This window comes from Drosophila novamexicana, unplaced genomic scaffold (genome assembly GCF_003285875.2).
Source record: "Drosophila novamexicana strain 15010-1031.04,08,12 unplaced genomic scaffold, DnovRS2.1 tig00000512-arrow-arrow-pilon, whole genome shotgun sequence".
Classification (NCBI taxonomy): Eukaryota; Metazoa; Arthropoda; class Insecta; order Diptera; family Drosophilidae; genus Drosophila; species Drosophila novamexicana.
Window position 1 is genome coordinate 1,264,188 of NW_020824809.1, and position 12,830 is coordinate 1,277,017.

Sequence of the window (12,830 nt, forward strand, 5' to 3'; positions counted from 1 at the left end):
GTATAACAACAACAAAAACCAGCCCGCTGCTGTTGACGTCGACAGCAACTTCGACGGCACGACGTCCCAAAGTGTTCAACTCTTCACTAGCAGAGCGCAGACGCAACGTCGTTCAGTGCGGTTTTGGAGTTCGTAGCGTCTGGTCGTAATCGTGAAGCAGTCTAAAAAAGCACCGCTAACAGCAACTCGCCCATAGGCTTGCGTGTGTTTGTGTTTGTGTCGGTGTATGTGTGCCCAACTGTAGCAGTGTGTCTTACTGTGTGCAAGTGCCAGGATCTACGTTAACACAACAAATAAAAATAAAAATCAAAACGCAAAATCCCAGCAAAACGTCCACTTTTTACACAACGGTCTCCAGCTCCATTGGGAGTTCTAGTTGGCAGCCATGTCAGTAAAGACAGCTAAGGATAAACCGTGGCTCGTGGTTGTTGGCCTATTGGCCGCATTGAGTTGTAAGTAGATTAAGTGTGATTTATGAGTGACAAACGCGTATTGTGATGCAAATGGGGGCTAGCCAAAAAATAAAACTAGATTAGTGCCATGTACACACGTATGCATGTGTGTGTACATGTGCCGTATGCATATATGTATCTTTTACTGGCCAGAGGGCGGCCAGACAATGCGCCGAATGACACGGCGCAAATATATCATCTTTTGTGTGTGAATGCAAAGTAAGCCAAATGAATATTCAACAGCTGCTAGTCGGTATCTGTCCACGTTTTATGATTGGTGCTAACCGTTGAACTGGCCAGCAGTTGACTCGTTGGCAGACTGACCAACTGACTGACTGATTGACTGTCGGACTGACTAACTGCATTAGCATTACCTGACGGCTTAGCATAAATTTATGTGCATGCGTTTCCTTGATACAATTCGGAGACCTCCGATCAGGCGATAGCCTCAATGAAAATACTGTAGTTTATTATTTTTTTTTTTTCTTCTTTAAAGTCGTCGTCGGCTTTTTCCTCTTCTTTTGGAGTTTTGTATGCAACGTGAAAGTAGGTCTCTAGGTTGAAGATTGCTTGTTGGGTTTCGCGAATACGACTATGCATGTATCTATGTATATGAACTAGCATCACTATATGTATATCTATTGATTGGCCAAATGCCGCTGGCCGCGCTGCAAATGATTGGCAATTGCCGCAACCAGTTCCAGTTGGGCTTAGATTTGAGCTTGGGGTTGTTTGCTTAGCCGCTTGATCACCTGGCACTCTATAGGCTACCATTGCTAGCCTGCCTAATGGCTCCGTCTAACTCTGGGCTAAGCATCATTAATTAGATTTTGCTGTTGTTTTTATTTAACTATTAATTACACCTTTGACATTTTGCCTGTGCTCGTAGTTCAAGTCGACTCGAAGGCTGGGCTCGTTTTATAAGCAATGCATCTAGTCGTGGGCATTGCGGCTGAGACTTAAAGGCCCAAGTCTTATGATAATTAAATTGGCAGATAAACTGGACCATTATTATTATTAAGATTCGTAGAAGCAGACACTTTCATTCAATTAAGTGCGAATAGTGTGCCGAAACAGTAGCCGAGATTCTTGTTTTAAGACAGGAAAGACTTGTCGGCGGCTTGCAAAATTTGGAGCAGCAACTGCCATGGCCACGAATCGATCGTGGGCACCACAAATACAACAACAGCAAAATGTTTACCCAAACCCCATAACCAAATCGAGTCGCGTTTAAAACTGCAGGCCATGGAGGCCGCCCAAAGTAGTTGGCCTGATAGTGGCAGCAAGACCCAAACGTGTTTATAGCCTCTGCAAGCAATAATAATAATAAAAAAATAAAAAAAACTTTATTGAATTTTAGCAACAACAACAGTAACTGCTATCGCTTTGTTGTGCAAAATGGTAAAATTGCTCAAATAGCCTCCGAAGGTAAAATTGGAAGTTATATTCGGGCACTCGCGCATACAATTTGCGAATAAGCTACAAAAGATTCACATTACTTATAAATAGAATCTGCCGAAAATTGAACCAAAATAGGAGACGCAATTCTTTTTTGCCTTTGCCATTGTTTTTGTTTTTTCCACTTAGCAGACCGGCCATTAATATCTGTCTCGTTGAAACTCTTTGAAATTGCCGTGATTGCATAATTCTGTTGTTCTGTTTTGTTTAAACAAATAACAGATATAAAAGATCTGTGTTACACGCATCACAAACTCTGCTTAGGCCAAACTCCATTGTTGTTGTGGAACTTTATTTGGCATGAAGCGAAAGCTTCCTGTACCCTATCAAGTTTATGACTAACATCATTAGAGCAGCATATACTATATAGTAATCATCATAAAAGCCAACGCAGGCAGCCATAAGAAGCCATCAGAATCGAAAACAAACAAAAGTCTGATGTGATGTGGTTTGATCTGTTCTGTTCTCCTCCTCTCTGTTCTGTTCTGTTCTGGCCTGGTCAACATTAATTTGCCCGCCATGAATATGACGTGCTTATTGCTGTTGTAGAACTCAAAACTGTTGTTAATATGTAAATTTGATGCGAATAATTAAGTGGCTGCTAAGTGTTGCCAGAGAATTGTCTATTTATTTCTTTATTATTTTTTTCGCTTTAGTTAGCTCGCGTGAGTCGAGAGCTGAAGCCGACTCAAGTTCGTTGCCTAAGTCTTTTGTTTTGGTTTGCCTAACATTCGCGGATTTGCTTTTGTTTTTGTTTTCTCGTTAAAAAAAAATAAATAAAAACAGCACTGCAGCATTGCTGTGATGCCGCCTACCCATATTACGGAACAAAGATTGGCTCTCTGACACGACTGCATCATGGCGTTTCCGGCGACGTGTATGCCGTAGATTCCCGTACCATATTCATCAAGAAGTTCAACTATGATGGCGAAGCGCCCGCCGCTTATTTTTATGTAGGCAACACCGCGCGACCAAGCAACGAGGGTGCTGCTCGCCTAAGAGACGAGCGGGGAGGTACCGCTGCACTGACGCGTCGCTATCGCAACAAGGACATTACCCTGTCATTGCCGGAAGGCAAGACGCTCCGAGACGTCAAATGGTTTTCGGTGTGGTGCGATGAGTTTGCTGTCAACTTCGGCGATGTCGCCATACCGAGCACTTTGGATTTTCCACGTCCGCAAAAGATCAGCGCGCTGAGGGGTGTACACGGAGTGTCCTCCGATAACATTGTCATTGTAGATGCACAGACGCTCTTGGTACCCAACTTTAGCTACGACGGGGAGGCGCCAGGTGAGTAATGGGAGCAATAAGGACTTAATGAAGGGCATTGCATCGATGGAACCTGATTTCAATTTACAGACGCCAAGTTCTGGGTGGGTCGTGGGCAGCGTCCCTCCCCCGAGGGTCTCCGCATACCTGATGAGAACGGGAAAGAGAATCCCCTGCGTCGCTACGATCGAAAGACAATAGTTTTAACACTGCCCGAAGATCTGACCATCTTCGATATAGGACACTTTGGCGTCTGGTGTGAGGCATTCACCGTTGACTTTGGCCACGTGCGCCTTCCGGAGGGTCTCAATGTGCCGCCCTCGCTGAAAATGCTGGGCATCAGTCCTCAGGTAAAGAAGCCGTTAAATCTAATACTAAGCGAGCTGCAGCCCTGATTGCCATAGGCACTTGCCAAGCATTTGATGTGTGCGTGGAATTTATTTAAAATAATATTTGTATTTATTTGTATGCAACATATTTATCAATAGCATTCGAGTTGCTTTTAAATTATTAGATTCTAAGTGTGCATTTTTTTATAAACTATTTAAATCAATTCACGAATTTGATGTATAAAATATATGTGCAGCACATTTTTATATACAATTATCAATTGGCCGTCTTATGTATTTTGTTGACTTGAAAAACTTTTGCTTTGTCTTTTTGAATTGAGCGCCTATACAAAATGAAATGTGTGCAATACTTTCTTTTGGGTACATCCAACAGTTCCCTCCACGCGCCCTGCCCTTACCCTACCCTACCCACACAACCAACACACACACACACAAACATACATATTCTACATATAAATACAATGTACATGCGCCAATCCCCTGAACCATAATAATTTAACCTTTTTTTGCTTCGTGCTTTTCAGAAGCCCCTTACCAACCCAACCACAAAAACATTTTCATTTTGTATATGCTTCATAAAACGATGTAATCAGAAAAAAAATTGTGATATTTTTTAAAAAACGAAAAGCAAAATTTTTGAATACAGCAAAAAACAATAAGACTCTATTTCGGACACTAAATTTTGTTTTGGCAAGCGCTGATTATTTACCCATCTCCGAAAACTAATGCTAATCCTAATCCTATATCCTATCCTATACCTAATTCATTTCACACCTGCACACTCATTTCACTATGCTCCAATTCCAATACCTATCGACAATTCAAAAGCAAAATAATTCTTTTACAGTCCAAACTCAACTGTGAGGTGCTCTACGATGATCTGGCCTTTGAAGTCCGCTGGGCAGTGGCCGGTGAGAGCATCGTTGTACAACTGGTTGCCAAATTGGGTAAGTCGCTAGCGCAAAGCTATGCGGAAACACTTGTGATTACCTTTATTTCGAACTTGACACTCTCCCACATGTTAAATCAATCTAATGGCGAGAAAATAGCTTGCCGCAAAATGACAAGCAAATGCTTAGCGCTTCTTGAACTAATTGAATCAAGGCATTAACAAAGTGACAGATAAATTAATTGGCAAACTCGCACTCTCCGAGGCTCTAATATGTTGTTAAACAAAAAAGAGCAAACTCTGTAAAAAGTAACTGTTTTGAATGGTCATGCTAATCAACTTACTATTCCGACTTATTTTGCTAAATGATTGTAAGTACGTCAAAATATATTCATCGTTAAATAACTTCAAGACCTACCAAATTAAACATTGGCTTAAGATTAAATTCAAATCGAATCTATCTCAATTTCCAATTCACAACACGTTCAATCTACTTACAGTAAGATACAAATTCTTGAGTAAAAACTTTTTAGTTTTTTTAAGATTTCTTGACCTAATTGAACTTTTCCAAACTTAACTATGTTCTATATGAACATAATATTATCAATATCATACAATTACATATATAGGAAGAATCTGCCGAAAAATATTTATGGACAATTTTTGAGTCTAATCGGAATACTCAATCAAATGGCTACTATAGAAACAATCATGCTTGTAACATAGATTTCAAGCTGTTCTTTCTTTTCTTTTCATTTTTCTTTTTTGTTGCTATGCCTTGAGATATTGTCATTCATTACAAATTGTGTAACCCAATGTTATTAGTCTTTTGAATCCACTTGGATATTTATGAAGATAGTAAGTAGCTTCAAAGTATTGAGAGGTCAAAAAGCCAAAAATCAGATTTTGCACCAAGCCCTGAGTTAAGGTCTTGGCTAGGTTAAGAACAGTCGACTTCATCCGATTTATGATGCTTTGACATTTTACCGAGTACAGTTAATAAAGGAGTATCCACACTCAGCAATCGCACTCATCGAAGTCAAAACAACAAAAATCCAGTTAGCAGCCAAATTGACCGATCAGCGGCAGCATAGTTAGTAGAAGAACAAGTTGCAAAATATGACGACTGGTTTATTGCGCAACCAACGCACGGAGCACGGGGCAATTAATGGCCATGTCGAAGTGGATGCTGCCGTTGCCGTTGGCGCGCATCTGCAATCAGCATTCTGCACACACAATCTTGGAGCATGACCATCTATGAGTGTAATTTTTTTAGTGGCACGCGTTGGATGCTACTGGTCTTGAGTCTTACGTGTGGCAGTGGTTGCGACGGGCAGTTTGGAACCGCTAAGAATGCCAGCAGGAATTTTCACCTGGAATCTAGCAACCGGTTGGTTAGGCACCCATTTAGGAGCATGTTGTCCGGCCTCCAGAAATGGGGCGAGCAACTTTCGTTGATTGCGATCCCAATAGCTATGAATTTCTGAGAATGCCACTCCCCTTTTTGATTCTCCACAGAACCCAACAATTATATGTCCTTTGGCGTCTCACCGAACAAGAACATAAGCCAAATGATTGGAGCCGATGCCGCTGTAGCCTGGGTGGATCCCGAGACAGGTAATGGCTTTGCCCAGGATTATTTCCTGGAGGGCAAGGCTCAGTGTTCAGGTGGTCGTGGCGCTTGCCCGGACGTCAAGATACAACAAAACACCAACTCCATACGACTGCTCAATGCGGCAATGGTAAATGGTTACTCAATCGTCACATATCAGCGATCGCTGGCCTCCACTGATAGTTTGGACTTGCCCATCTCAGTGAGCGATGCAGAGTCCGTTGTCTGGGCGATCGGACCCTTGAATGACTACAAGGAGGTTTCCTTCCACACTTATTATAATAAGCATTTGCATCAGATAGAGTTTGGTCGCCAGCCCAAATGGAATTGCCCCTTACCAGAAGGAGCCAAACCGGGCAGCAGCTCAGACGAGCAGGAGGAAGAAGTTACACAAATTAGCTCTACTGGCGGTGCCGGATATCCGCCTGCAGGTCGTCCCAACATTGAGCCCGATGAAGAGTTTTATGAGAATCGCCCTCAGGCCTTACAACGTACCACACCTGCACACGCTCCACAAAGACACCAGGAGACGGCTGTATTAACGCAACGTCGTCCCGTTCCTACACCTAAGCCGGTCAACAGCAATGGTGCCTGGGATATTCCGGCTATACAATGCCATGAGCCCGAAGATGGTGTCTTCTATGCTCAAATGGGCCCGACAGGAGGAAAGCATGGTTATCCTGCCATTACCGGTGAGTCTCCCTGAAGACATATATTCTTCTTATATATCATTTTATTGCATATTTATCTGTTTATCTTCTTTTATAGGCCACGTGGGGTGGGGCATATCCTGGTACATTAATGGTTTGCTAATTCCCGAGATTCATGTGGTGAGAGGGAAGACTTACACTTTTGTTGTGGAGGGTGGCAACAATCCGGACATACCCGCCAAGTATCACCCATTCTATATTAGTGATGATCCTGTCGGAGGCTATGAGCACAAGCGTGAGGAGGAAAAAAAGGTGAAACATTGAAGGAAATATAATTAAAGATATTCTTCATACTATATATACTTTTCATATGATCAGGCCGTACGCATCTTCGCTGGTGTTCATCGATCTAGATCCGGCCAGGTTACGCCTACTGGCGTGGGACGTTTATGTAACTGGACGCCAGATGTGGACGGACCTCCAGCAGATGATTATCAATCTTTCGGTGCGTACCAGCGCACATTGACACTCAAGTGCGATGTCGGCGAGCCGGGAGTGATCAGCTGGAAGCCGGATAGGAATACGCCAGACACCGTTTTCTATCACTGCTTCACTCATCGTTACCTGGGGTGGAAGATACACGTGCACGACTCGTGTGATAGCACTGGTGATGGTATTGGCGCTGCCTCAGAGCGGCACGAGTTACGCGAGCCGGCACCCGTCCGGGAAGACTATGCCGCCGAGTCATCTATTCGCCACGAAACCAAGGTCAGCCCCAACGATAATTTTTTATTGAAGCACCAAACCGATTTGATTAAGAATCACAATATGAATGGAACACCGCCTAAACTGAGTTTTGAAATAACGAAATCTTCGGAAATAACCAAACTGATTTCAGATGGCATCCGCGCTGCTGAGGCTCTCGAGGAGAGCCTACTAAGGAACCAGTCGATCGTCGCCGCACCACCGACACACTTAAGAGATAACAGCAACAACGGCAACATTAACGACAATATTGGCTCTAGAATACCATCGAAACCATTGCTGGTGCAAGCCAGACCCGAGATTTTGCATGGCGAAACTCATTCATTGAAATCATCCGCCTCCACTTCATCAGTTCATTCGAAACTGCCCATTTTCGCTGCACCGCAATCACCGCCTGTTCTTGTGAACTCTCATTTGCAACAGCGTTTACAATATCCGCATTTGCACCATGCACACTTCCCATTCCATCCCCCGCATCATTATCATTCTCACACTGCACTGCAACATCACAATCTAACTAGTAATCTTCCAGCGCTGGCGCAAAAAACAATTAGCCTCTCCGAATATCTACGTCCACCGCAAAATGCTCCGCTTTTTCATCCTGTCAAGTTACCCGGACGTCGACCGTATCCTGGCCCTATCAAGAAGGTACCTGCCTCCAGGCCTGTATTGCCACAACAGCATCCTCCACCCGGTGGAATACTCCCACAGTCCTCGTTGATTGTTAATCACTATCGAAAGCCTGTGCCCAGTCTACTGAAACCCTTTCTTAAGGAAAAGCTGTTTCCCATACAGCCGTTAGCCGCTTCGGTATTATTATTAGGTCAGCCTACAGAGCTTGGCGGCATTGGACAAAGAAAGACCGATGCCGCAGATCGTGCCAAAATCAAGTCGAAACCTGTTATTCCGCTACCCGTGCCGTATGTGGACCTGGAACCTCAAGCATCACTTAAAACCACGTCCTATTTTCATACAAATACCAAAGCCGAACAAAAGCCTGTTCAGACCACCTCAACTACCATGATTACGCCAATTATCAAACGTCCATTGCCAGACGAGCCATCGCCTCAACAAATTGCCAGTATGCGCCCGGCAATCAATCAAGGATTTAAGCCTGATTCTGTTGTCGTTGAAAGTGGCTTCCGCCCAATTGTGCGCAACGATGGTAACGGCGTACAGCTGCCGCCAGAGCTGATAGAACAGGTGGCTCATAGACGCGAGGATCCTGGAACCGAAATTGATGAAGTCATGGAAACAGATACACTTTTCCTTACCGCACAGCAAGGCAGCGACACCCAAAGCTTTGAGCCCATGTTCATACCATCTCCGTTGGACAGCACCAATGCGACTATGCTTGCACTAAAAGCAGCGCAGGAGATCGAACCAGTTGCGTCCGCATCGTCGCTGAGATTGCCCTCAGCGGCAATAGAACATGCACTGCCAGCGGCGTCTCAACTAAGGAAGCCATCTCTGGAGGAATTATTTTTTGCTGGCGACGAGGACGAGCTGGAAAGCGAAGCAGAAGGACCAGACGAACGGCTTTCGGCAACAATTCAGCCATCTGTAATTGAACCAGAACAAAGCTCCTCAGAAATAATAGTCGCAAACGGGAAAGATTCAAATTATGACGAAGTAGCCAACCTTTTTGACACATCGGAGGAAGAGGCTCATCTGACCCAGGATACCATAGCTGACGACATACCGGTGGAATCTGATGATAAAGAAGCGCAAGCTGCCGAACGTGTTGATACATACTACTTGCCACCAGATAATCGGAAAATTCCACATGCCAGCATTCCCAGCGGTGCAGTTTACACCTTTGACGGCAAATCTGTGGTGGATAGCACGCTGGTGCTGCCACCGAAGCTGGATGCACGCGACAGTGGACACTCGCGTCACACACATTTTGGACTTACCCCATTAGAAAAGCTAATACGAACCACTCCACAGTTTGGTGCCTATCGCGGTGAGCTCCCAGAGGATTTCCTTTCCACCACTCAACCAGGTGTGCAACCAGTCACGGACTATTCGAACCTGGTGCCTTCAAGTAGCAGCAACGTGACGTCCCCATCAGGCACCGCCAGCACTCTTCATTCGCATTCATCGTCATTACTAACATCGTCATTGCGACCCATTTCAACAAAGTTGCACTTGCTCAAGCCCGATATCAACGATAATAGCACGTAGGGAATTGACAGCACAGGCGCGCAATAGTTTAATTCATTGATTAGATAAGCATTTACAACTGCGAGCAGTTACCAATTGAATTTGTACTCATAACCATATACCATATAAATACCGTATTAGCTGTAGGCACCTCTTTTGTGTTTAAATATTATGAAGCTCTTAATTTTAGCCAAACTCATGAATTTTTACACAATTAGCTAAGCTACAACATATGTTTAAATGCATTTTAGTCGTTGTCTATGAAATAAACCATATATATTAAAATATACTTTAACTTCTGCTCGCATCTACGCCTAATTAATACAAGGCCTTAAATATACGGCATTTACTGGGTTTGAATTAAAAAAAAAATGTGTTCATATGTGCTTATAGTCTTTATTTTGCTTCATCCACGACAATCGCATGTTGGCGATTTGTTGACGATTACCCTTTACACTACCAGTTATCACTTACTAAACGTAAATATCCTTTACGTTTTAAGGGAACTTTGTTATTTGCCGGATCAGAATCGGATAAGTATTACCTTTTTATTTTCTCATCAAATATTGCATTGCTTTAATATATTTGATACGTTATTTATCGAAAATGAACTATGTTAAATTGTCAGCAGTAACAGCAGCATATCTTTTACGACTCTGTTATTAATTTGTATATACTTTAAAGCGGTTTGTGCGCTACTAATATTTATTTTTATCCGGGTTTGCCTTTTATCTTCAAAGCAAGCTACATTTAGAAGAAAAAAACTTGTGGCTGTACGTTTATTTTTTTATTTTTGATATATTTGATTTGGTAGCAACTAATAATAGTCGTAATACCAAATGTTAGCAGACAAATTTCGCGCTGTTTTAGAGTTTAACAGTGACAGAAAGTATCATGTATATCGAACTACATGAACGACTGGGACAATTCATTGGTTCAATTTAATATATCGTTCAAAAGAACTTATTCCGAATGATTCGATTTCCAATTTACACGTGATACATCATGAGCCAATTTACACATTCAATAAAAGTGCCCACCCAATATAAAGCAACAGCCAAAATATTGAAAGCGGCTATCGAAAAACAAAAATCAATAAAATCCCTTATATTTGAGGAAAAGCATGCGGTAAGCAGCTTAAAACAAACCCAGATTTAAAAGCAGCCAATGAGAACTACTGCGTCTTTTTTTTAACAGCGCGTACGAAGCTTGCAGGCAGTTCTAAAACATTACAGTGACAACAGAGGAGCTGTTGACAACGCCATCGAGGAGACTGGGCTACTGAAAGATAATCCAAATTTAGACTCGGCATTAGCCAAAGTGCTTGTCACGGAACTAATTTTCGGACGCGGAGAACTTAACGGCGAAAGCAGACCGGTGCAAACAGTGCGCTTGTATAAGGAGCGATTGCAACAGGCAATAAGCGGTGCAGAATACCAGAAGAAAGGCAGGTGCTCTTATATAGACGTATCTGTAGTCCAAACAGTATTAGTGGCAGTCATCTGTTAATTGCCAAAAGACAATGACCAAAAAGTCGAAAAAGCCATCTCCACCAGCTGTGGCACCAATAAAGTCCAACATGCAACTAATCAAATCGGAAGTTAAAACTGAGGAAATGAATTCAGAACAGCCTGACGAACAATCGGTGGATAAGAGCTTAGAGGTTTTTCTCTGGCTAATGGCCTACAGCGTGCTAATGTTTACGCTGCCTTTCTTAGGCTTTTATGGTGTGCGCACCTGGCTAGATGAATCATTTCCCGAACTGAGCACTTTTCAAGTGAATTGCTACTCTGTGCTAACAGCTGTTCTAGTTGTCAATGCCATTGTTGCTATGTATGTGCTAAAGGCGGTCCGTGAAAAGGATCCACCTGCTTTGGCAAGTGAGGACGAGGAAGATAAGAAGGAGCAGTAGTTTAGTTTAAGATCAGCGTAATAAAAACAAGCTGTAACACTTTTAAATGCTTTTACATTTACTCAAATACACAGAGCCCAATCCACGCTATGTACGCATCAATACCAATCTGCTCAGTATTGCCGATGCCCTGGATTATTTATATGGCGAGGAGTGGCGTCGCAAACAGCTGGCAGCAGACGCCACATATGCTGACTTTTTGGTTGCCATACGCACATTGGAAGAGGATGAGTTCCTGATGGACATTCATGTGGAAGGGGTGTTAATATTCCATTCCAAGTGGAGTCACTACTGGGCCTCGCACGACTATGTTCGCAGCAAAAAGTTCATATTGCAGAACAAGGCCACCTGTTTGGCTGCTGAACTGCTAGCACCACCGGTTGGGTCAACTGTATTGGATATGTGTGCAGCTCCAGGCATGAAAACTTTGCATCTTTGCAATGTAATGCAGAACCAAGGCCGCATCTATGCCGTAGAACAATCTAAGGAGCGCTACAAGGCCTTATGCGACATCACCAACGAAGCAGGCTGCCAAATAGTCACGCCCATACTGGGCGACGCTCTTACCATGGGTGAGTAACAGAAATTAAACTAAGGGGTTTATTTGCTGACAAAGTTTTCAACCTCTACAGATTCTACAAAATGTCCAGACGTCGAGTACGTTTTAGTAGACCCTAGTTGCTCCGGTAATGGAATGCAAAGCCGCATCAGCGTGTGTGATGAACAGAAGGACGACAAGCGTCTATATAAACTGGCTGGGCTGCAAATCAAGATTTTGTCCCATGCCATGAGCGCTTTTCCAAACGTTAAACGCATTGTCTACTGCACATGCTCCCTTTGGAAGGAGGAGAATGAACAAGTGGTTCAGCGCTGCCTCCAGCTAAATCCTTCATTCAAGCTGCTCAGTTGCAAGAAGGCACTGCGAAATAAGTGGCAAAACGTCGGCGATAAGGAGTACGTCAAAATCGGAAAAAATTGTTTATATTGTCTGCCAGATTATGACCTTACCGATGGCATCTTTTTGGCGCTGTTCGAAAAACGCCAAGACAACGACTGCGAATAGTCTTAACGAAAATATACGGATATAGGTTAACAAATTACTTTATTTGACATTTTGCCATTAAATTCAACTTCAATTTACATGAACATTTTTTGGTTAATGCGAACATTTTAAATATTTTCTTTGCATTTTTATAAAAAAAATAATAATATTCTTATGTGTATACATATATCATGATTGATACGTTTTGAAGATAAGATCATTAAATAAATATATAAAAAAGATATATATTGGTAATGAGCGATAA

General features: G+C 42.8%; 3 protein-coding genes across 4 annotated transcripts; all 3 read left to right on the top strand.

The window, feature by feature from the left end:
- The first annotated feature begins 112 nt into the window (after positions 1–112).
- LOC115761929 (protein Skeletor, isoforms B/C) lies at positions 113–9,988 on the top strand. Of its 2 annotated transcripts, XM_030703961.1 has the most exons (8): positions 113–452; positions 2,697–3,200; positions 3,270–3,529; positions 4,377–4,476; positions 5,937–6,722; positions 6,799–6,992; positions 7,059–7,448; positions 7,579–7,703. In XM_030703961.1, the coding sequence occupies exons 1-8, from the start codon at positions 386–388 to the stop codon at positions 7,618–7,620; spliced, it is 2,343 nt and encodes a 780-aa protein (XP_030559821.1). In that variant the 5' UTR covers positions 113–385; the 3' UTR covers positions 7,621–7,703. The 2 variants fall into 2 exon arrangements, with proteins under 2 accessions (XP_030559821.1, XP_030559820.1); XM_030703960.1 differs by having other exon boundaries at positions 7,059–9,988.
- Positions 9,989–10,568: 580 nt separating this feature from the next.
- On the top strand, positions 10,569–12,713 carry LOC115761967 (probable 28S rRNA (cytosine-C(5))-methyltransferase). Its single transcript, XM_030704009.1, has 4 exons — positions 10,569–10,739; positions 10,809–11,058; positions 11,598–12,095; positions 12,156–12,713. The coding sequence occupies exons 1-4, from the start codon at positions 10,617–10,619 to the stop codon at positions 12,584–12,586; spliced, it is 1,302 nt and encodes a 433-aa protein (XP_030559869.1). The 5' UTR covers positions 10,569–10,616; the 3' UTR covers positions 12,587–12,713.
- Positions 11,047–11,570, top strand: LOC115761968. The gene has a single exon (XM_030704010.1). It carries the CDS (start codon positions 11,134–11,136, stop codon positions 11,521–11,523), a length of 390 nt encoding a protein of 129 aa, XP_030559870.1. The 5' UTR covers positions 11,047–11,133; the 3' UTR covers positions 11,524–11,570.
- Positions 12,714–12,830: the final 117 nt, after the last annotated feature.